The sequence below is a fragment of the Salmo salar genome, chromosome ssa15 (genome assembly GCF_905237065.1).
Source record: "Salmo salar chromosome ssa15, Ssal_v3.1, whole genome shotgun sequence".
NCBI lineage: Eukaryota > Metazoa > Chordata > Actinopteri > Salmoniformes > Salmonidae > Salmo > Salmo salar.
Window position 1 is genome coordinate 96,437,190 of NC_059456.1, and position 27,630 is coordinate 96,464,819.

Consider the following 27,630-nt stretch of genomic DNA (forward strand, 5'->3'; position numbering starts at 1 on the left):
TTGCTACAGCTCCTGCTGGTAAATTAGAGAAATTATTTAAATATGAGCTTAATGAAAAACATGTCAGACCTCGTCAACCTGAACTGTTATGTCTTCACTGGACGACTGGTCCTGGGCTCTGTGAAAAACAGAGATTTCAGGTAAAACGCTTTGGTTTATTTAGATCACTACAACTTATGACAATGAATGCTAAAAAACTACTAGCATAACAAGTCAATATACCCTGTGAATAGCAGAGTAGATGTTCCTATCTAAGTTACAGTACGGGTTAAAGACTCGGTGGTACATGTTACTTCAGTAATAGGTGAAGTGTGTCATTATTACAGTGTATTACCCTAAGTAGTATTGTAGTTTACTGTAATAACTCATGGTTAAACTGTAATAACACACAACTGGTGGTCATTTCAGTCTGTAATTACAGAGGTGAAACAAATGCTTGTAACCATGCTTGTTAGAAATGGGCAGGTTTTCCACTAAATGCAACAATTTAGTGTTTCGTTTCTTCTCATCCGATTCAGTAACAACTGTCACAAGGTTGTAATCTCTCCTGGCCAGATCTAATCTGGGTGTCCGAGATTAGAAAGGTTGGAGGCTCAATAGGCTCTAATTACCTACCTGTGAATGCACACTCTTCAAAATGACTGTGTATGTTGCCTATTATGACAACCTGAACCTCCTTATCATCCAAGTGGGAGGATAAACCCACCAGACCACCAGAGTGCAATGAAATTACTTGGTGTTAAAACGAATGAAGTGTATAGTGAGGGTTACTCAAATGAAGTGTATAGTGAGGGTTACTCAAATGAAGTGTATAGTGAGGGTTACTCAAATGAAGTATATAGTGAGGGGTACTCAAATGAAGTATATAGTGAGGGGTACTCAAATGAAGTATATAGTGAGGGGTACTTACTTGTAATGAATGTGTACCTACATACGTTACCATATACTTACTTCTACTCATTACCAAATGACAACAAACAAAAGATGGGCTTCTACTTTAGTTCACTTTATGCTTTACATTTCTTACAAAATAAGGACTTTTATTGTTGGATTAATAATTTGATTAATTACAGTAAAGATACGGGCCTACTCAATAAATGAAATCTAATTTTATTGGTCACGTACACATATTTTGCAGATGTTATTTCGGGTGTAGTGAAATGCTCCTAGCTCCAACAGTGCAGTAACACATAACAATACATGCAAATCCAAAAATGTTAAAGATAAGAAGAAATATTACAAAGAGTAATGTCAGGAGTATAAATATACATGTACTGTATATGATGGTGTGCATAGACATTATGGACAGTGTATGAATATAAAAAAGGTGTGTACAGCAGTAGTTAAGATAAAATAACAATTTTAATAGTGGTGACTTATCTGAATGGTAAGTAGCCTAGCTACAGTAGCTAGCTAATTCAGAGAGAACAGGATTGTCTTTTTCTCCTTTTTAACATTACAAGTAACAATGGAAATCGACAACGTGTATGTCTTGATTCTTTCTTGTGAGTATTTTCCCATCCTGGAGTCTGCGATCTTGTGGGAATCTGTGGTAGAGAAGTAACTCTAGATTGGTTATATCACATTATCAGGTGAACAAAGATTTTCGATGTCCATTGCTGAGCGTTGCAGGAATGCCCCATACAAACCGTCACAATAGATTTTTCAACTAACCTGTATTTGGAGATACTTTCTTCGTTGTCGATTTGGTGAAAAGAGTGTCTTAGAAATGTATTATTCCAGTTACAGGTGGTTCTACAAAAAACAGCGAAAACTCAGAAACATTAAATCCATGTTTTGTGCCATTCCAGGAGGTTCCTCGCCATCTTAGCTGCCGCACATCTAGGATTTCCCTGCATCTTTGTAGGAACTAGTCGTTTCTATGCGACGCGGCCACGTGTAGAAGTCACACGGTGCAACCAAAACAAAGATCTACACACATGCAAGAGTCATATCTCACTCGATACAAAACATGGATTTATCTTTCTGAATTTATATTTTTTGTAGAACCACCTGCAACTGGAAACAGATATTTATTTCTAAGAAAACTTAGTTCACAAAATCAAGAATGAAGACAGTATCACCAAGAACAGGTTAGTTGAAGAAAAATAATCAATGGTGGTGGTTTGTATGGGGCTTCCCTGTAACGCCCAGTAATGGACACCAATATATTTGGGTTACAGAGCATTCGGGAAGTATTTAGACATCTTGACATTGTCCAACATTTGTTACAATACAGCCTTATTCTAAAATTGATTAAATCGTTTTTTCCCCCCTCATCAATCTACAAACAATACCCCATAATGACAAAGCAAACATGTAAACTTTTGCAGCGATTTCAGCCTCGAGTCTTCTTGGGTAGGACGCTACAAGCTTGGCACACCTGTATTTGGGGAGTTTCTCCCATTATTCTCTGCAGATCCTCTCAAGGTCTTTTCAGGTTGGATGGGGAGCATCGCTACACAGCTATTTTCATGTGTCTCCAGAGATGTTCAACGGGGTTCGAGTCCTGGCTCTGGCTGGGCCACTGAAGGACATTCAGAAACTTGTCCCGAAGCCACTCCTGCATTGTCCTGGCTGGTTGCTTAGGGTTGTTGTCCTGTTGGAAGGTGAACCTTTGCCCCAGTCTGAGGTCCTGAGTGCTTGGAGCAGGTTTTTCTCTGCCGCTGAAAAACATCCCCACAGCATGACGCTGCCACCACCATGCTTCACCGTAGGGATGGTGCCAGGTTTCCTCCAGACGTGACACTTGGCATTCAAGCCAAAGAGTTCAACCCTGGTTTCATCAGACCAGAGAATCTTGTATTGTAAGGTCAGAGTCCTTTAGGTGCCTTTTGGCAAACTCCAAGCGGGCTGTCATGTGCCTTTTACTGAGGAGTGGCTTCCGTCTGGCCACTCTACCATAAAGGCCTGATTGGTGGAGTGCTGCAGAGATGGTTGTCCTTCTGGAAGGTTCTCCACTCTCCACAGAGGAACTCTGGAGCTCTGTCAGAGTGACCATCGGGTTCTTGGTCACCTCCCTGACCAAGCCCCTTCTCCCCTGATTGCTCAGTTTGGCAGGGCGGCCAGCTCCAGGAAGAGTCTTGGTGGTTCCAAAATTATTCAATTTAAGAATGATGGAGGCCACTGTGTTCCTGAGGACCTTCAATGCTGCAGAAATGCTTGGGTACCCTTCCCCAGATCTGTGCCTCGACACAATCCTGTCTCGGAGCTCTACGGACAATTCCTTCAACCTCATAGCTTGGTTTTAGCTCTGACATGCACTGTCAACTGTGGGACCTGATATAGACAGGTGTGTGCTTTTCCAAATCATGTCCAATCAATTGAATTTACCACAGGTGAACTCCAATCAAGTTGTAGAAACATCAAGGATGGATCAATGGAAACAGGATGCACCTGAGCTCAATTTTGAGTCTCATAAAAAAGGCTCTGAATACTTATGTAAATAACGTATCCATTTTTATTTTTTAATAAATTAACAAACATTTCTAAAAACCTGTTTTTGCTTTGTCATTATGGGGTAGTGTGTGTAGATTGATGGGGGAAAATAATTATTTAATCAATTTTAAAATAAGGCTGCAAAGTAACAACATTTTGAAAAAGTCAAGGGGTCTGAATACTTTCCAAATGCACTGTATAGCACATTAGCTGGCCTACAATCTGTAGCTAGTAGAGAGGAAGAATGTATGACAATTTAGCAAAGACACTGTACAATTAGCCTGCTAGCTAGCTAGCTATCATCACAGACCTTCCTCCAATATCTCTGCTGTCATCAGCACCATGTTTCTATCAATTAGGATTTAGGCCTATAGGTAGGCATGGCTACCTAGTTGTGTTATCCAGCTAGTATTATACTAATAATGGTGCTTGCTAACACTAATAAGCTAGCTAGTGTTTACATTGAAAAGCAGCTACTAATAGGTGTGTTGACACAAGTAACTAATGTTAATATGCTGGGTGTGTCTCACGTAATACCCTTTCTTTGGGTAACGTACGGATACCCTGAGAACAAGGTTCAGGGAAGATAAGACCATTGAGCTCAGCAAACTAGCTAGCTAGATAAAGTTATCTGTCAAGGCATGGAAAGTCTATTCTGTATGTTAACTAGCAAGCCAGCATATTTATTTTACCTTCATTTAACTAGGCAAGTCAGTTAAGAACAAATTCTTATTTTCAATGACGGCCTAGGAACAGTGGGTTAACTGCCTTGGTCAGGGGCAGAACGACAGATTTTTACCTTGTGAGCTCGGGGATTCGATCTTGCAACCTTTCGGTTACTAGTCCAACGCTCTAAAGCCACTAGGCTACCTGCCGCCCGAGTTGGTAGGCCTACCAAAAATGGCTGCTAATGTTTGCCAGCTAGCTAGCCAACAATAGGCTAGCTAGCTAACTACCTATGCTAAACTGTCCAGCACACAATTTCTGTATCCAAAAAGCAAAACCAATTGCATTGAAAACCTACCTTATCTCTCCTCTGTGGACATTTTTGTCTCCTCCACAACACTTTGTTTCTTTTGCGGCAATCATCTTATGTCTGGATTTTGCACATAACCTTCTACTTGATCCGGGTTCTTTGCGCACTGTCAGTATGAGTTTGAGGTCGTTATTTCGAGCACGTTGTGCATATCTTGATGTGACGCCTTAATTCCTAGAATAAATAAAGTGCTCCAATGCATCCCATCCAAAAGTGAGAATATTCTTCAACCATAAAAAACCCTTGCTAGGTTACATGATGAGATAAGAGGTTGACCATTTTAAGTGAATTTATAAACCATTACTCAACCAAGAACGCTCACAATTTGGCAAGCACTGAATGACCATCTCACAATTTTTGCCTTAACTATTTATTAATGTGTTAAAGATGTTTGATTGACGCTTAATAAATGAATTCACCCATTGTCAAGCCCTGTCGTCCTTAGCTACTGTTGCTATCCAGGTCAAATGCACAGATAAACGTTTTAACAATTTAAACCAATTTTGGATATAAACCCCTTGTTTTTGCCATAACGCTGATAAGCTTCCATGCATTTCAAACAAAAGCTGGACCTGGGCATCAGACTCCAGAGCCCTTTACAGCAAAGTGGTTTGTTTTCAATTGGCTACCACTTATAACATGGTTAACACAGGCTGAAAAATGGTGCGTTGGGATGCTATCGGAAACTTTAACATTTGTAACAAGCATGGTAACAAGAATTCGTTGTTACAATTACCACCAGTTGCATGTTGTTAGTACAGGGTACTATGAATTATTACGATAAATTACAATACTTGTTACAGTGTAATTACTTATTTAATAAGGACCATTTAAAATGAAGTGTTACCGAAGTATCTTTGATGGTACTTACTCTTTGCTTATGTATCCAGGGGAGAGGGGCCATCCCTGTGGGGTTATGGGGAACTGTGAGGTAATCTTTCCTCCAGGTGTCCCAGTGCCCCCTACTGGGGACTGTCTTGAACTGCAGCTGCTGTTGGCTCGAGATCGCTCCCCCTTTGACTCAGACTCTGGATCAAGAGTTATTACATTTATTTGACTGGGACAATGCACATCAATCAACATTTCTGTAAATGTGTCAGATTTAGCCAGCTGGATAGTTTCCATCCATAGTTGAGAAATGTTTCTAATAAAGCATAGATGGGACAAACAATATCTCAGAGTCAAATTATTGATTCTCAAAACACACAACCATGAAGATAGCAGCTGGCCCCCTTTTACCTTCTTTACTGTGGTGTTCTGAATCCCCTTCTCCCTCCTCACTGCAAAATAAACACAGACCATCACCATCATGTGTGTGTGTCTAGGTCGCTGTCCATTTGTCCGTGTGTTGTCTCTCACCAGTCGTCTTGCTGCAGCGTCATGCATTTCTCATACACTGGTCCCTGTAGCTCGGCCAGGCTGGGGAAGATGCTCTCGTGCTGCAAGATGATGCTCTTCACCAGGGAGTTGATCTGAGGCTGCAAGGTAACGACATCATCATCCTGCGCCCCTCGTAGCAGACTGGGGCCGAAGCACACAGCCAGGTTATAGGGCTGCATCATGTTCTCATCGCTGTACTGAGACACACTGGGGGGGGGGGGAAGAATAAAAACAAACTAATCAGAGCTGAAATTTGACAGTTTAAGTTCATACTGAAGAACTCAGACACGGCCTGGTCAAAAGTAGTGCACTATATCGGGAACAGGGTGCTATTTGGGACGCAACCTAACTTTGTTTTAGGAAAAAAAACATCTGGTTCTCTCTGAGGTTCCTTGACTTCCTCTTCTCTGAACAGACAGCTTTCTGGTAAGTTTATAGTTACTTCCCCTTGACAATGACATGGACAAAGCACTAGACTTGGACATACCGTACAGTAGCCTGGTTCCTCTCTAGGTTTCTTCCTAGGTTTTGGCCTTTCTAGGGAGTTTTTCCTAGCCACCGTGCTTCTACACCTGCATTGCTTGCTGTTTGGGGTTTTAGGCTGGGTTTCTGTACAGCACTTTGAGATATCAGCTGATGTAAGAAGGGCTATATAAATACATTTGATTTGATATGATATTTGTGCCCGAAACCAACGTGTTTGAGCAGGCATACTCACTGATGGAGGAATGCAAAGAGGTATCTCATGACGGTGCTGACAGGTGGTGGATAGGAGGAGATGACTGATTTGAGTTTAGCTGCTCTCTCCGTCTCGTTGTCAATCTCTGGAAGGTTACAACAAAGAAAGAGATGAACAGGAAAAGCATATGAAAACCTACACAATAAACACATACACATGCACAGACTTACGTGCGTACTCCAGGAGCTGAGTGGTGCTGTCCTGAGGAAAGAGAGGGTTCTCCAGGGTTCTAAAGTAGAGTTTCAGTACTCCTGCTACCGAGTCCAAGTCACACCTGTTGTCTGCCACAGGGTCCTCTCCTACAGGGAACGCCCAGGGCACACTGCCCACCATTATTAATGATCAACACTACAGCACAGGACTATGGCTTCACTAGAGAGATACCAGACCAGGGTTCAAATAGTACTTGATTTGTTTTCTTTCAAATACTTTGTGTGTTCAATTGAGCCTGCCTGGGTTTGCATTTTTGGGACTATAACATTGGTTCCATTGTGCCAGGCCAGCTAAATAAAAAGAACGTTTATTCATCCCATACACAGGATACAGCAGGTATAAATGGTGCAGAGAAACACTTACTTGCAAGTTCTCCTCAACAGTTCAGTATTAATATCAATAATAATCAAACGTCAAATCAAAAATATAAGTGAGTTAAAAAAATATATGCATAGTAATAACTGGTTGTGATAGAATATGTACACAATATGATATAATAAAGTATTTGAAAGAGAAGAGCGACTTGTTGAACCCAGGTCTGCACTAGATGAAGCTAGAGCAGCAGACAGGAGACAGGAAACAGCAGACAGGAGACAGGAAACAGCAGACAGGAGACAGCAGGCAGGGACAGCAGGCAGGAGACAGGGACAGCAGAAGCAGACAGGAGAAGCAGACAGGAGATAAAAACAGCAGGCAGGGACAGCAGGCAGGAGACAGGGACAACAGGCAGGAGACAGGGACAGCAGAAGCAGACAGGAGAAGCAGACAGGAGATAAAAACAGCAGGCAGGGACAGCAGGCAGGAGACAGGGACAGCAGAAGCAGACAGGAGAAGCAGACAGGAGATAAAAACAGCAGGCAGGGACAGCAGGCAGGAGACAGGGACAGCAGAAGCAGACAGGAGAAGCAGACAGGAGATAAAAACAGCAGGCAGGGACAGCAGGCAGGAGACAGGGACAGCAGAAGCAGACAGGAGAAGCAGACAGGAGATAAAAACAGCAGGCAGGGACAGCAGGCAGGAGACAGGGACAGCAGAAGCAGACAGGAGAAGCAGACAGGAGATAAAAACAGGAAACAGGGACAGCAGACAAGGAGAGCAGACAGGGACAGCAGACAGGAGACAGGGACAACAGGCAGGAGACAGGGACAGCACACCGGGACAGCAGACAAGAGACAGGGACAGCAGAAGCAGACAGGAGAAGCAGACAGGGACAGCGGGCAGGAGACAGGGACAGCGGGCAGGAGACAGGGACAGCGGGCAGGAGACAGGGACAGCGGGCAGGAGACAGGGACAGCGGGCAAGGGACAGCGGGCAAGGGACAGCGGGCAGGAGACAGGGACAGCGGGCAGGAGACAGGGACAGCGGGCAGGAGACAGGGACAGCGGGCAGGAGCAGGGACAACAGGCAGGAGACAGGGACAACAGGCAGGAGACAGGGACAACAGGCAGGAGACAGGGACAACAGGCAGGAGACAGGGACAACAGGCAGGAGACAGGGACAACAGGCAGGCAGGAGACAGGGACAACAGACCAGGACAGCAGTCTGGACAGCACACCGGGACAGCAGACCGGAGACAGGGACAGTAGACCGGGACAGCAGACAGGGGACAGCAGACAGGGGATAAAAAGAGGAGACAGGGAGAGCAGACAGGGACAGCAGACAGGAGATACTGACAGGAGACAGCAGACAGCAGACAGGAAACAGGGAGAGCAGACAGGAGACAGCAGACAGGGCCTGCAGACAGGAGACAGGAGACAGCAGACAGGAAACAGGGAGAGCAGACAGGAGACAGCAGACAGGAAACAGGGAGAGCAGACAGGAGACAGCAGACAGGAAACAGGGACAGCAGACAGGAGATACTGACAGGAGACAGCAGACAGGGGACAGCAGACAGGAGACAGCAGACAGGGGACAGCAGACAGGAGATAAAGAGGAGACAGGGACAGCAGACAGGGGACAGCAGACAGGAGACAGGGGACAGCAGACAGGAGATAAAGAGGAGACAGGGGACAGCAGACAGGAGATAAAGAGGAGACAGGGACAGCAGACAGGGGACAGCAGACAGGGGACAGCAGACAGGGGACAGCAGAGGGGATGGGGACAGCAGACCGGGACAGAAGACAAGAGACACGGGACAGCAGACAGGCGATAAAAAGAGGAGACAGGGACAGCAGATGGGGACAGCGGACAGGAGATACTGACAGGAAACAGCAGACTGGGACAGCAGACTGGGACAGCAGACTGGGACAGCAGACTGGGACAGCAGACAGGGCCTGCAGACAGGGCCTGCAGACAGGGCCTGCAGACAGGAGACAGGAGACAGCAGACAGGCCTACCTCGCTCAAAGGCATCTCTCAGACTGTTGACCTTCCCCTGAGACCCTGGTACTCTGAAGATACCCTCATGGTGGAGACCTACAGTATGGGATGGATTGACAGACAGACAGACATGAAGACATTGACAAATACACAGTAAATGTGTTGTTTGTACAGTACAGTGAAACAGCAGAGCATCTTGTTCCAGATGCATGTTCTGGCAGGAACATGTTCCACACAATATCAGGATGGATATGTACCAAGGTAAGATAAGGTATGTTCTGCTGGGCTGTTTCAATGGCTCACCGTTAAGGTTGATGAAGCGAATGCAGCTTTCCACCACTACAGGTATCTCCTGTCCTGATGCCTGTATGAAGGAGAGCATGTCTCCTGTGAAGAGTTTGTGGGTGTACTGGACGCTGGGTTGACTCCTCACACGCAGTAACTTCCTGGACGGGGTGGAGACAGCTCTAGTCAGTTGAGTATAGCAGAGTGCACTAAACTGTTATGTCACTCTTATGAGGCAGTTATAAAGGCCTTACAGAGGAATGGAACTCTACCTGGTCTGATGACCATTGGTTGGTTCAGCTAGGAAGGGAAGAAAAAGCAATGATTAAGATAATAACAGCTAGATTTTACATTTTAAATAACAACAATGACAGTTGGGATGTAATCGAGCCTGCCTCTGTGTGAACGAGTGGAATCATGAACAGTGGTTTGTTCGTTATGTTCCCCTGCCTCCCCTCTCAAACGGCCATCTCCACCCTCTCGGTGCACAGGGCCTGAGACGTGACACGGACTAGCCCAGCTCCGAGTCGGCTCCGGACTCAACTAGTCTACTAGAAACGCTGCTGACAGTGTGTTTGCAAAAGGCAATTTTAAAACATCCCACGACGCCTGCCGCGTCTACAGACATCACCCAAACAAACAAACAAACGACTCGGAGAATGACTGCACAGCTACCCCCTTCCAGACCTTACTAAAACTCCACGCCTGGGTACTGCCCTGATGGGGCTAGAAGTCATGTTGAACAGTTGTGTTTATTACAGAAGTAGTTAGTGCTGTACCTTTCTCAACCGCCACTTTAAGCAGATCATGTTTCGCCTGTAGTTTAGATACCAGAGAGCTTTTACAGAGATACTCCTTCACATTCTGAGGGAAGATATAAAACACAACTCTTCATGATGATGAAAATGTTCATCATCATCATCTACTTGCATTTCATTCTCATCATTAATATAGCCATCATCACCACAACCACCACTATTACAGTGAACTACTGTTGGCCTGCGTAGATCAGTGTAATAATGACTCACAGCACAGTAGAGTGCCTCAGTCTCCTGCAGGTTGGCTCTCCGTCTGGCCAGACTGGGTCTGCTACTGCTGCTGGCCAGGCTCTCACTGCTTCCCCCCTGACCTTGGCTCTGAGATGGGATCTGGAGATGGACCTGGGAGCCCTGGGTCTGGTTGCTGGAGGGTGGAGGATCCAGGTCATCATCACTGATAGCTTCTAGCAGGGCCGAGCGGGCCGCCTGGAGCTTCTTACCTGCCTGGGTGGATGGAGTGTCAACATAATCTAATTAATTTTGTTCCAATATAAAATGACTGTTGATGAAAAAAGGCTTTATAAATGTGATTGATTGATTGGACTGTACCTCCTCTGTTTCCTGAGTGAACCCGGTGAGCTTTGACTGCAGCTGTTGGAACCTGGTCTCCATCTCACACCTAATCTCCTGTTCTGCACTCACCTCACACACCTAACAGGGACAGGCACAGGGACAGACAGAGGGACAGAGACAGACAGACAGAGGGACAGAGACAGGCACAGACACAGACAGAGGGACAGGCACAGGGACAGAGACAGACAGGCACAGGGACAGAGACAGACAGAGGGACAGGCACAGGGACAGAGACAGGGACAGGCACAGAAACAGGGACAGACAGACAGAGGGACAGGCACAGGGACAGAGAGAGGGACAGAGAGAGGCACAGAGACAGACAGAGGGACAGGCACAGACAGAGGGACAGGCACAGACAGAGGGACAGACAGAGGGACAGGCACAGACAGAGGGACAGGGACAGGCGAGAATCAGGTGATTTCAGACAGGTGGGAGCAAAGACACATGACATCCAGATACACAACCCACACATTCTTAAACATAGTTACAGAAAATAAAAGCACACGCACACAGACACTCCCCACCCCACCCACTCTACCTGGTCACCCTCGTGTGGCTGGTAGTGGAAGCGGAGGGGTAGACAGAAGGTGTTGGTGTGAGTCTGTAGCAGGTTGTCTCTGTCCTGAATCTGGTCCAGTCCAGACACAGCAGTGTGGAGCTGCTGCAGCCCTCCACTCAGGTTCTGCTGGGCCCGGAAGTGGCTGGACAGGTAGGAGCGTAGCACACGGGATAGAGAAAGGTGGTAGCCAATGTCTGAACACTGAGGGAGAGATGGGACTGTTGCAGGTGTTGTACTGTATTGGTTCGGTTCCAACCATGTTATGTGTACACTGTAAAGGGGTTGCCGGCGACAGGTAGCCTGGCGGTTAAGAGCGTTGGGCCAGTAACAGTAAAGGTTGCTGGTTTGAATCCTCGAGCAGTCTAGGTGAAACATTTGTCAATGTGCCCTTGAGCAAGGCACTTAACCCTTATTGCTCCTGTAAGTTGCTCTGGATCAGAGCATCTGCTAAATGACTATGTCAAATGTAATGTTGCCATGAATTTGACAATAATTTACAGGCAGCTCAGTGGCAAGTAAAAGGCTGTATTTCATATTACGGTAGACCTACTGTAATATACAGTATCAAAGCAAGTACTGGCTAATAATCACACAGTACAATGCTGTAAAATGTACTGTATTATACTGTAAAAAAAAGGAAATGCTTCCATAACCGGAATGAAGAGAGTGAAAAACAGCTTCTATCTCAAGGCCATCAGAATGTTAAACAGCCATCACTAGCACAGAGGCTGCTGCCTCTAGGCATAGACTAGAAATCACTGGCCACTTTAATAATGGAACACTAGTCACTTTAATAATGTTTACATATCTGGCATTAGTCATCTTATATGTATATTCTGTATTCTATACTATTCTACTGTATCTTAGTCCGTTCCGCTCTGACATCGATCGTCCGTATATGTATATAGTCTTAATTAATACCTACTTAGATTTGTGTGTATTGGGTATATGTTGTGTAATTGTTAGATATTACTTGTTAGATTTACTGCACTGTCGGAGCTAGAAGCACAAGCATTTTTCTACACCTGCAATAACATCTGCTAATCACGCGTATGTGACCAATAAAATTTGATTAGATTTGGATGAAGGAGGGAGGGGTGTGTATTTCACAGTATTTTACTGTAATTACAAGGGATTGGTGCAAGCAGGTTGGCTGCTAGGTGACATGTTAACACATTACAGCATATTAATGAATATTTGGTGTTTTATATCACTTTAACTTCTAGAGGGCTTAACAAAGGCTTCAGCACAGGCAGCGACAACAGGGCAAAACAGACCAAAAGAACATGGTAAAATGATCAACCATTAGGTTTAAGACTTGTTGCCATTCCAATCTGCCCCCTATACATTTTAAATTGATGGGGCTCTATAACCACTTAGGACTTAAATTGGTACAGCATTCTGACTCAGGGAGTAAGAATTGGCACTACAAAGATACAGTAAGTACGGTACTGTATTCTATAAGGTGGAATTACAGTACCATTCTAAATACAGCAATTCTTTCCCCGACCACAACCTTTTCCCACAATGCACCAAAATGTACAGTATGCTGCAGTAAAATGTTACTGTATTTTACTGTTGATAATACTCCAAATTACTGTATAATTTACAGTTTTCCGTTACAGTGTATAGTTGTGAGTTCCCTGTAATTAAATGTTTGGCTTTAGTTTTAAGTGTCTTCCTTATTCTACCAATGTTAAGTTCAGTTACACCGGTTATGACAATAGACAATTTACACAGGGTAGTACTCTTGTCAGGGACGTGACCAAGAATCCAATGGTCACTCTAACAGAGCTCCAAAGTTCCTCTGTGAGATGGGAGAACCTTCCAGAAGGACAACCATCTCTGCAGCACTCCACCAATCAGGCCTTTATGGTAGAGTGGCCAGACGGAAGCCACTCCTCAGTAAAAGGCACATGACAGCCCGCTTGGAGTTTGCCAAAAGACACCTAAAGACTCTTGACCATGAGAAACAAGATTCTCTGGTCTGATGAAACCAAGTTTGAACTCTTTGACCTGAATGCCAAGCGTCACATCTTGAAGAAACCTGGCACCATCCCTACGGTGAAGCATGGTGGTGGCCGCATCTTGCAGTTGGGATGTTTTTCAGCGGCAGGGACTAGGAGACTAGTCAGGATCGATGTAAAGATGAACGGAGCAAAGTACAGAGAGTTCCTTGATCCCTGCTCCAGAGAGCTCAGAACCTCAGACTGGGGCGAAGGTTCACCTTCCAACAGGACAACGACCATAAGCACAGAGCAAAGACAATGCAGGATTGGCTTCAGGACAAGTCTCTAAATGTACTTGAGAACTTTCTCTGAATAAAGAACCAACCTTTTGCAGATATCTGGGACTTTGCCTAATTCTTATTAACCCTAGCTTTACAACCTAGGGGGAATTGGTCAAAGCTATAGGGATTGTTAACATCATTGGGATTGAAAATTCTCGTGACAGTGGCCCAGCCAGAGCCCGGACTTGAACCCGATCGAACATCTCTGGAGAGACATGAAAATATCTGTGCAGCAACGCTCCCCATCCAACCTGACAGAGCTTGAGAGGATCTGCAGAGAAGAATGGGAGGAACTCCCCAAATACAGGTGTGCCAAGCTTGTAGTGTCATACCCAAGAAGACTCAAGGCTGTAATCACTGCCAAAGGCGCTTCAACAAAGTACTGAGTAAAGGGTCTGAATACTTATGTAAATGTGATATTTCAGTTTTTTAATACATTTTTGTAAAATGTCTAAAAACATGCGTTTGCTTTGTCATCATGTGGTATTGTGTGTAGATTGATGAGGAAAAAACCCAATTGAATCAATTTTAGAATAAGGCTGTAACGTAACAAAATGTGGAAAAAGGTCAAGGGGTCTGAATACTTTCCAAATTTACTGTGTATATAAAGTGTAATAATGGGATGCAAACTCTAAATGTAATACATTTCAGCTCTATATCTGACATGGTACAGGTGTGTTAATTTTTTAAAGCCATAACCATGTGTGTGAGGTGTATACTTTTGTTTAAGAAACACTCTGTGACCATGATTTAGCCCACTGCAGTAAAAGGTTATTAAAACAATAGACAATGGTGACTGTCAGTGGCTGTGAAGCAGCACTTACGTCCATGAGTGAGGAGAGGTCTTGGAGATAGTACTTGTTCATGGAAGCGTTGGCTGCAGCCAGATTGAGAAGGTAGTCATTACGAGCCTTAGTGCACTTCAGCTGGATCTCCTGCACTTTACACTGTCTCTGTAAACACATGGGAATGAGGTAGGACACATACAGTAAACACATGTACACATAAACACACACATCTCCATACTTGAACTCATTTAGACTAGAAAAAGGGATGCGAGGAGTGTTTTTCAGAGAAGAAGAGTTTACTTTCTCAATCTTTTTAGAAGCTCCTTGCTTCTGTTTCTCTGCTTCCTTCAGCTTTCCCTCTGCAGACTCATACTCTGAGTGGTACTGGTAGTAGGTCCGCCACGCCTTTAGACAAACAAACACACACACACACACACACAGAGAGAACATCCATCAACACGCCACATCACGCAAATACCAAGACGACTATTTTACATCCCACCATATCCTTTTTTTTTTTTAATATGCCATATTTCGTTTTCTAGAATGGTGTCTGTTTCCTGAACTTGTCAAACATTTTGGACTTACTGTCTGTAGCTCTGTGTTGACCTTCAACAGCCCATCCTGTAACTGGCTACAGACATCTTTAGTCTGGAAATACAGAAACCAACCAATAAGTTAGATAGATATAATAGAGACAGAGAACAGCGACAACAGATATAGAATAGAAACAGGGACAGAATAGAGACAGAATAGCAACAAGAGACATATAGAATAGAGACTGAGATAGAATAGAGACAATAGATATAGAATAGAGACAATAGATATAGAATAGAGACAAGAGACAAAAATATAATAGAGAGAGAGAGAATAGCGACCGAATCAAGACAGATATTGAAAAGAGAGATAGAAAAGAGGCAATATATACAGAATAGAGAAAATAGAGACAGAGTTGAGACAATAGATATAGAATAGAGACAGAAATAGAATAGAGACAGGGATAGAATAGATACAGAATAGAGACATATACAGAACAGAGACAGATACGGAATAGAGACAGCTATAGAATAGAGACAATAGAGTGATATAATAGACAGAATAAAGACAGAGACAGAATAGAGACAAAGAATAGAAACAAAGAATAGCGACAACAGATATAGAATAGAAACAGGGACAGAATAGAGACAGAATAGCAACAAGAGACATATAGAATAGAGACTGAGATAGAATAGAGAGAATAGAGACAATAGATATAGAATAGAGACAATAGATATAGAATAGAGACAATAGAGACAAAGATATAATAGAGACAGAACAGCGACAACAGATATAGAATAGAAACAGGGACAGAATAGAGACAGAAGAGCAACAAGAGACATATAGAATAGAGAGTGAGATAGAATAGAGACAATAGATATAGAATAGAGACAATAGATATAGAATAGAGACAAGAGACAAAAATATAATAGAGAGAGAGAGAATAGCGACCGAATCAAGACAGATATTGAAAAGAGAGATAGAAAAGAGGCAATATATACAGAATAGAGAAAATAGAGACAGAGTTGAGACAATAGATATAGAATAAAGACAGAAATAGAATAGAGACCATAGAGACAGGGATAGAATAGATACAGAATAGAGACATATACAGAACAGAGACAGATACGGAATAGAGAGCTATAGAATAGAGACAATAGAGTGATATAGACAGAATAAAGACAGAGACAGAATAGAGACAAAGAATAGAAACAAAGAATAGAGACAGAGATAGAATAAAGACCGAGATAGAATAGAGACAATAGCGACATAGAATGGAGACAGACAGAAATAGAATAGAGACAGAATTGAGACAATACATATAGAATAGAGACAATAGATATAGAATAGAGACAAGAGACAAAAATATAATAGAGAGAGAGAGAATAGCGACCGAATCAAGACAGATATTGAAAAGAGAGATAGAAAAGAGGCAATATATACAGAATAGAGAAAATAGAGACAGAGTTGAGACAATAGATATAGAATAAAGACAGAAATAGAATAGAGACCATAGAGACAGGGATAGAATAGATACAGAATAGAGACATATACAGAACAGAGACAGATACGGAATAGAGAGCTATAGAATAGAGACAATAGAGTGATATAGACAGAATAAAGACAGAGACAGAATAGAGACAAAGAATAGAAACAAAGAATAGAGACAGAGATAGAATAAAGACCGAGATAGAATAGAGACAATAGCGACATAGAATGGAGACAGACAGAAATAGAATAGAGACAGAATTGAGACAATACATATAGAATAGAGACAGAAAAGAGAGAAATATAATAGACAGAGAATAGAGACATGAATAGAATAAAGACAATATATAATAGAGACAGATATAGAATAGAGACAGATACGGAATAGAGACAATACAGACAGAATTGAGACAATACAGACAGAATTGAGACAATACAGACAGAATTGAGACAATACAGACAGAATTGAGACAATACAGACAGAATTGAGACAATAGATATAGAATAGACAGAATAGAGACAGAGATATAATAGAGACAGAAATATAATAGAGACAGATGAGACATATATATAAAAGTGACAATAGAGATATAGAAATAGAGATATAGAATAGAGACAACAGAGACAGATATAGAATAGAGACATATAGAATAGAGACAGATATAGAATAGAGACAATAGAGACAGACATAGATAGAATAGAGAGATATATATAATAGAGACAGAATTGAGAAAGAGAGAACAGAGATCAAATAGAGACAAAATAGAGGCAATAGATACAGAATAGAGACAGATGTAGAATATAGACAGCGATAGCGACAGAAAAGACAATAGAGATAGAGAGAAATATAGCGACAGAAAGAATAGAGACAAAGAATAGAGACAATAAAGACAGACAGAATAGAGAGATAGAAGAGACAGAGACAGATAGAATAGAGACCGAGAGAATAGAGACATATAATAGAGATAGAGAAATAGAATAGAGACAGATATAGAATATAGACAATAGATATAATAGAGACAGAATAAAGACAAGAGCTATAGAATAGAGACAGATATAGAATATAGACAATAGAGACATATAATAGAGACAATACAGACAGAATTGAGACAATAGATATAGAATAGACAGAATAGAGACAGATATAATAGAGAGAAATATAATAGAGACAGATAGAGACAACTATATAATAGAGACAGAGAGTAGAGACATATATATAAAAGCGACAATAGAGATATAGAAATAGAGATATAGAATAAAGACAACAGAGACAGATATAGAACAGAGACAATAGAGACAGACAGAGAGAATAGAGATATATATATAGAGACAGACAGAGAGAATAGAGATATATATATAATAGAGACAGAATTGAGAAAGAGAGAACAGAGATCAAATAGAGACAAAATAGAGGCAATAGATAGAGAAAGAATAGAGAGATGTAGAATATAGACAGCGATAGCGACAGAAGAGACAATAGAGATAGAGAAATATAATAGAGACAGTAAAGACAGAAAGAATAGAGACAAAGAATAGAGACAATAAAGAGAGGCAGAATAGAGAGAGATAGAAGAGACAGAGAGATAGAATAGAGAATAGAGACCGAGAGAATAGAGACATATAATAGAGATAGAGAAATAGAATAGAGACAGATATAGAATATAGACAGAGACATAGATATAATAGAGACAGAATAAAGACAGAATTGAGACAATAGATATAGAGACAGAGAATAGATATAATAGAGACAGAATAAAGACAAAATTGAGACAATAGATATAGAATAGAGACAGAGAATAGAGACATATAGAATAGAGACAGACAGAGATAGAATAGAGAAAGAGAGAACAGATATCAAATAGAGACAGAATAGAGGCAATATATATATAGAATAGAGACAATAGAAACAGACATAGAATAGAGAATATAGACAGAGAGAATAGAGACAATAAAGACAGACAGAGATAGAATAGAGAGAAAAATAATAGAGGCAACAGAGAGACAGAATAGAGACAAAATAGAGACAGGCAGAGAGAATAGAGACAGAGATATAATAGAGATAAGAGAAACAGAGAGAAGAGACAGACAGAATAGAGATAGAATAGAGACAACAGAGAGAGATAGAATAGAGAAGAGACAGAGATAGAATAGAGGCATAGAAGAATAGAGACATAGAAGAGACAGCAATAGAAGAGAGAGAAAAAATAGAGAAAGAATAGAGGCATAGATAGAAGAGACATACAGTTGAAGTTGGAAGTTTACATACACTTAGGTTGGAGTCATTAAAACTCGTTTTTAAAACTCTCCACAAATCTCTTGTTAACAAACTACAGTTTTGGCATGTCAGTTAGGACATCTACTTTGTGCATGACACAAGTAATTTTTCCAACAATTGTTTACAGACAGATGATTTCACTTATAATTCACTGTATCACAATTCCAGTGGGTCAGAAGTTTACACTAAGTTGACTGTGCCTTTAAACAGCTTGGAAAATTCCAGAAAATTATGTCATGGCATTAGAAGCTTCTGATAGGCTAATTGACATCATTTGAGTCAATTGGAGGTGTACCTGTGGATGTATTTCAAGGCCTACCTTCAAACTCAGTGCCTCTTTGCATGACATCATGGGAAAATCAAAAGAAATCAGCCAAGACCGCAGAAAAACAATTGTAGACCTCCACAAGTCTGGTTCATCCTTGGGAGCAATTTCCAAACGCCTGAAGGTACCACGTTCATATGTACAAACAATAGTACGGAAGTATAAACACCATGGGATCACGCAACCATCATACCGCTCAGGAAGGAGATGCATTCTGTCTCCTAGAGATGAACGTACTTTGGTGCGAAAAGTGCAAATCAATCCCAGAACAACAGCAAAGGACCTTATGAAGATGCTGGAGGAAACAGGTACAAAAGTATCTATATCCCCAGTAAAACGAGTCCTATATCAGCATAACCTGAAAGGCCGCTCAGCAAGGAAGAAGCCACTGCTCCAAAACCGCCATAAAAAAGCCAGACTACGGTTTGCAACTGTACATGGGGACAAAGATCCTACTTTTTAGAGAAATGTCCTCTGGTCTGATGAAACAAAAATAGAACTGTTTGGCCATAACGGCCATCGTTATGTTTGGAGGAAAAAGGGGGAGGCTTGCAAGCCGAAGAACACCATCCCAACCGTGAAGCATCATGTTGTGTGGGTGCTTTGCTGCAGGAGGGACTGGTGCACTTCACAAAATAGATGACATCATGAGGAAGGGAAATTATGTGGATATATTGAAGCAACATCTCAAGACATCAGTCAGGAAGTTAAAGCTTGGTCGCAAACGGGTCTTCCAAATGGACAATGACCCCAAGCATACTTCCAAAGTTGTGACAAAATGGCTTAAGGACAACAAAGTCAAGGTATTGGAGTGTCCATCACAAAGCTCTGACCTCAATCCCATAGAAAATTTGTGTGCAGAACTGAAAAAAGTGTGTGCGAGCAAGGAGCCCAACAAACCTGACTCAGTTACACCAGCTCTGTCAGGAGGAATGGGCCAAAATTCACCCAACTTATTGTGGGAAGCTTGTGGAAGGCTACCTGAAATGTTTGACCCAAGTTAAACAATTTAAAGGCAATGCTACCAAATACTAATTGAGTGTATGTAAACTTCTGACCCACTGGGAATGTGATGAAAGAAATAAAAGCTGAAATAAATATTTCTCTCTACTATTATTCTGACATTTCACATTCTTAAAATGAAGTGGTGATCCTAACTGTCCTAAAACAGGGATTTTTTACAAGGATTAAATGTCAGGAATTGTGAAAAACTGAGTTTAAATGTATTTGGCTAAGGTGTATGTAAACTTCTGACTTCAACTGTAGATAGAAGAGAGAGATAGAATAGAGGTAGAGATAATAGAGACAGATAGGGACAGATAGAATAGAGACAGATAGAAGATACATACAGAATAGAGATAATAGAGACAGAGATATAATAGAGACAGAGACAGAATAGAAAGAGATAGGATTCCCCAGGACTCCCTGGAAAACAGTTGCAAGTGTAACTGAGTGGACTATCCTGGCTAAATGAATCAAATGAAGATAGAGCAGTACCCTCTTGGCCAGGCGCTGTGTGATCTCCAGACAGTGTGTGAGGGGCTGGGTGAGGGTGGTGCTACAGCTGTCACTCACACCACTGTGGTCTTTGCTCTCCTGTCTGGTCTGAGCCAGCAGGACCAGCCAACACTGGGCCACAGACTGACCACTACCAGGCTCCTTCCTGAAAGATAGAGGCACAGGGAAGGGACATGTTTTAACCATAGAAATTAACCACTCTAGTTACTAGAACGGAAAATAATAGAATGGGAAATGTAAAAACACTTTTTTTTAGTTCAAGAATAGGCTTAATCTGTGTCTGGGAAACCAGCCCTATGTAAATGGTAGCATGCATGAGAGTAGATTCAGAGACACAAAGCCATCTCAACTCTAGCCTGGTCCCATATACGTTTGTGCTGTCCTGCCAACTCAACAAGTAACAGAAATAGCACAAACATATCTGTGAGCAACTTACCTTTTGATTTTGGAGGTAAACCTCTCTGCCAATTTGTCCAGCGAGCGTGCGTACTCTCCTTCTATCTCACTGCGTCTACGCAGGTAGTCTGTCAGATCCTGAAGCTGCTGAGATTTCTGCTCCAGCTGCAGATCCAAAACCTTCAACTGGTCCACCAACTGACAACGCACCTCTGGGGGTGGGAGCACAGAGAGAGCGAGAGAGAGGAAAGAGGGGGGAGGAAGAGAGAGAGAAGGAAAGAGAGGGGGAGGGAGAGAAAGGAAAAGAAACATTTGTAAGGAGAGAGATGTATACAGTTGCAGCCAAATATATTGGCACCCTTGCACTTTTCGTGAATCATTCACTATTTCTTCTAAAATAAGTTAAAATAACCTTGTTATTGAATTTTCAACATTGCAGAACCAATTTTATAAGTAATTTAGAAAATAAAAGACAAATGCCATGGACAAAATTATTGCAACCCCAGAGCTAGTACTTGGTTGCATGGCCTTTGGCCAAGATAACTGCAGATAAACTCTTCTTGTAGCCATCAATGAGCTTGCTGCACCTTTCTACTGGCAATTTTGGCACCTCTTCAGCAGCAAACCACTCTAATTATTCAATGTTTGAGAGGTGTCCTCCACCAACTGCTGTTTTCAGATCTTTTTTTGTTCGACCTGACGAAGATCCGTTTGGGATGGAAACGTTGTCAATAAAGCGGTGAATTGGGCGCTTTAACAGTGCGCGCGCGGGCCTTCTTGTTTTCAGATCTTGCCATAGGTTTTGGATGTGGTTCAGATCTTGACTCTTCGCTAGCCACTCCAGCATTTCTTCTTGGATCTACACTAAGCGTAAAAAACATGAGGAACACCTTACTAATATTGAGTTGCACAAAAAATGCCTGAAGGCAAACATGGCATGGACTCTACAAGGTGTTGAAAGTGTTCCACGGGGATGCTGGCCCATGTTGATTCCAATGCTTCCCACAGTTGTGTCAAGTTGGCTGGATATCCTTTGGGTGGTGGACCATTCTTGATAAACACAAGAAACTGTTGAGCGTGAAAACCCCAGCAGTGTTGCAGTTCTTGACACACTCAAACCAGTGCGCCTGGCACCTATTACCATATCCCGTTCAAAGGCACTTCAATATTTTGTCTTGCCCATTCACTCTCTGAATGACACACATAATACAATTGGGACATGGATTGTGTAAGGTTTAAAAATCCTTCTTTAACCCATCTTCTCTCCTTCATCTGCACTGATTGAAGTGGATTTTGGTTACCATGATGACATAATTCTGTGGTTGAAATTTCACCCTCAAAACAACAATTACTTTTTTCAAATCTGATGTATTTTCCATGTAGATTCCACATTCACAATACGTTGAAACAACATTGATTCAACCAGTCTGTGCCCAGTGGGATGAGACTAATGAACATGCGTTGATCTAGAACTATGTTGTACGAACCAGCAGGTAGTGAGAAGGGGAACATGAAACATGAGCTGTGCACAGTGGCGACCCGTCATTCAGGGCTTTTGAGCCCCACATTTTTAGCAAATATATATTTTTTTTATTTAACCTTTATTTAACTAGTCAAGTCAGTTTAAGAACAAATTCTTATTTACAATGGCGGCCTACCAAAAGGCCTCCTGTGGGGACGGGGCTGGGATTACCGTAATTTCCGGACTATTAAGCGCACCTGAATATAAGCCACACCCACTGAATTAAAAAAAATCATATATTTTGAACATAAATAAGCAGCACATGTCTATAAGCCGCAGGTGCCTACCGGTACATTGAAACAAATCAACTTTACACATGCTTTAACGAAACACGGCTTGTAAACAAAAATAAATAGGCTTTAACGAAACACAGCTTGTAACAAAATTAAAAACATTTGCAGTAAGCTTTAGTTGTCTTTTTGCACTGAGTCAATTCCTCACGCTGCGGTTTCCAACGTCTTATCATCGACTCATTAAGACCAAGCTCCCGTGTAGCAACTCTATTTCCTTTTCCAACAGCCAGATCAATCGCCTTCAACTTCAAAGCTGCATCATATGCATTTCTCCATGTCTTTGCCATGATGAGGGTGACAAAATGACTACCGTAATCAGAATGATGGGAAGTTTGAGAGCGCTCGATTTAATCTAAACAGTAAACAAAAAAGTAGTTTGACCTTAACCCGTTCGGCAATTTCATTGGTCTAATGAAAGCTTCATGCTGCCAAAAAACTGAGCACGTCACAGAAATGTGTTTTTTTGGAGGGAAAAAAATTGAAAGCGGGAAAAATCCATATATTAGCCGCGTCATTGTTTAAGCCGCGAGGTTCAAAGCCTGGGAAAAAAGTTGCGGCTTATAGTCCGGAATTTACGGTAAAATTTAATTAAATAAAAATATAGGATAAACACACACATCACGACAAGAGAGACAACACTACATAAAGAGAGACCTAAGAGAACATATATATTTATAAATAAATAAAAATGGGGGGGGAGGGGCTTGCCTGTTTTGCATGTTATTTTGGCATTAATACATCTCACATTTCAGTTTGCAAACAATGTAAAAAAATTATTATATATCATTGAGTTAATAAAGCTGCATACAGTAAGGCAGCTCCAAAATGCAGGTCTTTCAGCCTAGCTCAGTGCTTTCTGTGGTGGAGCGAGCCAGAAAAAAATAGGAGCATTGCGCCATGATTGGCTTAGTGACTCATGGGGATACTACGTCATCACCAAGTTTATGTCCTTATTAAGGGTAGACGTCCAAAATTTCAGCCCTTTAGGTCCTGCCATAGAGTTATATTACAAGTACCCTTCTAATAAGGCTCAAGGTCATTGGCCACAGATGAAATGACGTCAAATCACGTTATATGTACAGTAGCTTTGATTGGACTGATCATGTCATCATCTTACTTTCAAAGTCTTAGCTAGCAGTCATCATCATGAATCAAGTCGACAATCTACTGGCAAATCCTTTTTAATCCTTGATCATATGAAGATAAATAATGAAGAGAAATTGTAGATAAAACGTATCGATACTCATCGGCCATAAAGATTACACAACAAGTTGGAAATCGCAAACTCAACAATGAGTCGTTTGGAAGGAATCAGTGGCTAACTGCAAGCATTGCAAAGCAAACACTAGCTTGCTATTCAATGGAGTGGCTGTGTGTGTTTTTTTCTTCCAGAGTTCCCACCATAAATCCAGAGAATGCCAGACTTTGAAGACAAAGTGTGATGGCAAAATTTGCCCACAATGGACCGCCACGCCACCTTCCTGTTTAAGTGAGCACATCATAATGTGAGTCAAAAAATGTCTTGTATGCTGCTGCATAAATGATGTAATATGCAAGGGAGATATGTATACTGTAGCTAAGAAAGTAATACTAAGTGTATGTTGTGTAGTAAGCTGTTAATAGCCCATGTGCCTCACCCTAATAGTTTGGTCTATTTTCACCTCACGTTACTTTTCTGACTTGGTGATGCACATTTTTATTTTTTTATTTCACCTTTATTTAACTAGGTAGGCTAGTTGAGAACAAGTTATCATTTGCAACTGTGACCTGGCCAAGATAAAGCAAAGCAGTTCAACACATACAACACAGAGTTACACACGGAATAAACAAACATACAATCAATAATACAGTAGAAAAATCTATATACAGCATGTGCAAATGAGGTAGGATAGGAGAGGTAAGGCAATAAATAGGCCATGGTGGAAAAGTAATTACAATATAGCAATTAAACACTGGAATGGTAGGATGTGCAGAAGATGAATGTGCAAGTTGAGATACTGGGGTGCAAAGGAGCAAGATAAATAAATAAATACAGTATGGAGATGAGGTAGATTGGATGGGCTATTTACAGATGAGCTATGTACAGGTGCAGTGATCTGTGAGCTGCTCTGACAGCTGGTGCTTAAAGCTAGTGAGGGAGGTAAGAGTCTCCAGCTTCAGAGATTTTTGCAGTTCATTCCAGTCATTGGCAGCAGAGAACTGGAAGGAGAGGTGGCCAAAGGAAGAATTGGCTTTGGGGGTGACCAGTGAGATATACCTGCTGGAGCGCGTGCTACGAGTGGGTGCTGCTATAGTGACCAGTGAGCTGAGATAAGGCGGGGCTTTACCTAGCAGAGACTTGTAGATGACCTGGAGCCAGTGGGTTTGGTGACGAGTATGAAGCGAGGGCCAGCCAACGAGATCATACAGGTCACAGTGGTGGGTAGTACATGGGGCTTTGGTGACAAAACGGATGGCACTGTGATAGACTGCATCCAATTTGCTGAGTAGGGTGTTGGAGGCTATTTTGTAAATGACGTCGCCGAAGTCGAGGATCGGTAGGATGGTCAGTTTTACGAGGGTATGTTTGGCAGCATGAGTGAAGGATGCTTTGTTGCGAAATAGGAAGCCGATTGTAGATTTCATTTTGGATTGGAGATGTTTAATGTGAGTCTGGAAGGAGTTTACAGTCTAACCAGACACCTAGGTATTTGTAGTTGTCCACATATTCTAAGTCAGAACCATCCAGAGTAGTGATGCTGGACGGGCGGGCAGGTGCGGGCAGCTATCACGTGAAGAGCATGCATTTAGTTTTACTTGCATTTAAGAGCAGTTGGAGGCCATGGAAGGAGAGTTGTATGGAATTGAAGCTCATCTGGAGGTTAGTTTACACAGTGTCCAACGAAGGGCCAGAGGTATACAGAATGGTGTCGTCTGCGTAGGTGGATCAAAGAATCACCAGCAGCGAGAGCGACATCATTGATGCATACAGAAAAGAGAGTAGGCCCGAGATTTGAACCCTGTGGCACCCCCACAGAGACTGCCAGAGGTCCAGACAACAGGCCCTCCGATTTGACATACTGAACTCTATCGGAGAAGTAGTTGGTGAACCTAGCAAGGCAATCATTTGAGAAACCAAGGCTGTTGAGTCTGCCAAAAAGAATGTTGTGATTGACAGAGTCGAAAGCCTTAGCCAGGTCGATGAATACGGCTGCACAGTAATGTCTCTTATCGATGGCGGTTATGATATCGTTTAGGACCTTGAGCATGGCTGAGGTGCACCCATGACCAGCTCTGAAACCAGATTGCATAGCGGAGAAGGTACGGTGAGATTCAAAATGGTCAGTAATCTGTTTGTTAACTTGGTTTTCAAAGACCTTAGAAAGGCAGGGTAGAATACATATAGGTCTGTAGCAGTTTGGGTCTAGAGTGTCTCCCCCCTTTGAAGAGGGGGATGACCCCGGCAGCTTTCCAATCTATGGGAATTTCAGACTATACAAAAGAGCGGTTGAACAGGGTAGTAATAGCGGTTGCAATAATTTCGGCAGATCATTTTAGAGAGGGTCCAGATTGTCTAGCTCAGCTGATTTGTAGGGGTCCAGATTTTGCAGCTCTTTCAGAACATCAGCTATCTGGATTTGGGTGAAGGAGAAGTGGGGGAGGTTTGGGCGAGTTGCTGTGGGGAGTACAGGGCTGTTGACCGGGGTAGGGGTAGCCAGGTGGAAAGCATGGCCAGCCATAGAAAAATGCATCTTGAAATTCTAGATTATTGTGGATTTATCGGTAGTGACAGTGTTTCCTAGCCTCGGTGCAGTGGGCAGCTGGGAGGAGGTGCTCTTATTCTCCATGGAATTTACAGTGTCCCAGAACTTTGAGTTTGTATTACAGGATGCAAATTTCTGTTTGAAAAAGCTAGCCTTAGCAATCCTAACTGCCTGTGTATATTGGTTCCTAACTTCCCTAAAATGTTGCATATCACGGGGGCTATTCGATGCTAGTGCAGAACGCCACAGGATGTTTTTGTGCTGGTCAAGGGTAGACAGGTCTGGAGTGAACCAAGAGCTATATCTATTCCTAGTTCCATTTTTTTTAATGGAGCATGCTTATTTAAGATAGTGAGGAAGGCACTTTTAAAGAATAACCAGGCATCCTCTACTGACGGGATGAGGTCAATGTCATTCCAGGATACCCCGGCCAGGTCAATTAGAAAGGCCTGTTCGCAGAAGTGTTTTAGGGAGCGTTTGACAGTGATGAGGGAGGGTCGTTTGACCGCAGACCCATTACAGATGCAGGCAATGAGGCAGTGATCGCTGAGATCTTGGTTGAAAACAGCAGAGGTGTATTTGGAGGGCGAGTTAGTTAGGATGATATCTATGAGGGTGCCCGTGTTTACGGATTTGGGGTTGTACCTGGTAGGTTCATTGATAATTTGTGTGAGATTGAGGGCATCAAGCTTAGATTGTAGGATGGCTGGGGTGTTAAGCATGTCCCAGTTTAGGTCACCTAGCAGCACAAGCTCAGAAGATAGATGGGGGGCTATCAATTCACATATGGTGTCCAGAGGGTGGTCTATAGCAAGCAGCAACAGTGAGAGACTTATTTCTGGAAAGGTGAATTTTTAGAAGTAGAAGCTCGAATTGTTTTGGTACAGACCTGGATAGTAAGACACAACTCTGCAGGCTATGTCTGCAGTAGATTGCAACACCGCCCCCTTCGGCAGTTCTATCTAGGCGGAAAATGTTGTAGTTAGGGATGGAAATTTCAGGGTTTTTGGTGGTTTTCCTAAACCAGGATTCAGACACGGCTAAGTCATCCGGGTTGGCAGAATGTGCTAAAGCAGTGAATAAAGCAAACTTAGGG

The 27,630-nt window shown here is 42.3% G+C and overlaps 1 protein-coding gene across 4 annotated transcripts in view; it reads right to left on the bottom strand.

Annotated features, from left to right (window-relative positions):
• Nucleotides 1-27,630, bottom strand: part of LOC106572702 (rho GTPase-activating protein 4) — a 42,047-nt gene that overhangs the window by 1,198 nt on the left and 13,219 nt on the right. For 3 of the 4 annotated variants that reach the window (XM_014147099.2, XM_014147097.2, XM_014147100.2), the window contains exons 3-20: nt 21,017-21,188; nt 20,560-20,725; nt 15,026-15,088; nt 14,738-14,842; nt 14,474-14,602; nt 11,339-11,560; nt 10,777-10,878; nt 10,438-10,671; nt 10,189-10,273; nt 9,682-9,709; nt 9,428-9,570; nt 9,143-9,220; nt 6,764-6,892; nt 6,573-6,678; nt 5,834-6,061; nt 5,714-5,754; nt 5,346-5,502; nt 70-118 (exon numbers count right to left, since the gene is read on the bottom strand). In XM_014147099.2, coding sequence (XP_014002574.1) covers nt 70-118; nt 5,346-5,502; nt 5,714-5,754; nt 5,834-6,061; nt 6,573-6,678; nt 6,764-6,892; nt 9,143-9,220; nt 9,428-9,570; nt 9,682-9,709; nt 10,189-10,273; nt 10,438-10,671; nt 10,777-10,878; nt 11,339-11,560; nt 14,474-14,602; nt 14,738-14,842; nt 15,026-15,088; nt 20,560-20,725; nt 21,017-21,188 — 2,237 coding nt within the window. Of the gene's footprint in view, nt 1-69; nt 119-993; nt 1,548-5,345; nt 5,503-5,713; nt 5,755-5,833; nt 6,062-6,572; nt 6,679-6,763; nt 6,893-9,142; nt 9,221-9,427; nt 9,571-9,681; nt 9,710-10,188; nt 10,274-10,437; nt 10,672-10,776; nt 10,879-11,338; nt 11,561-14,473; nt 14,603-14,737; nt 14,843-15,025; nt 15,089-20,559; nt 20,726-21,016; nt 21,189-27,630 lie in introns of those variants that run through there. The other variant, XM_014147098.2, reaches the window with a different exon arrangement.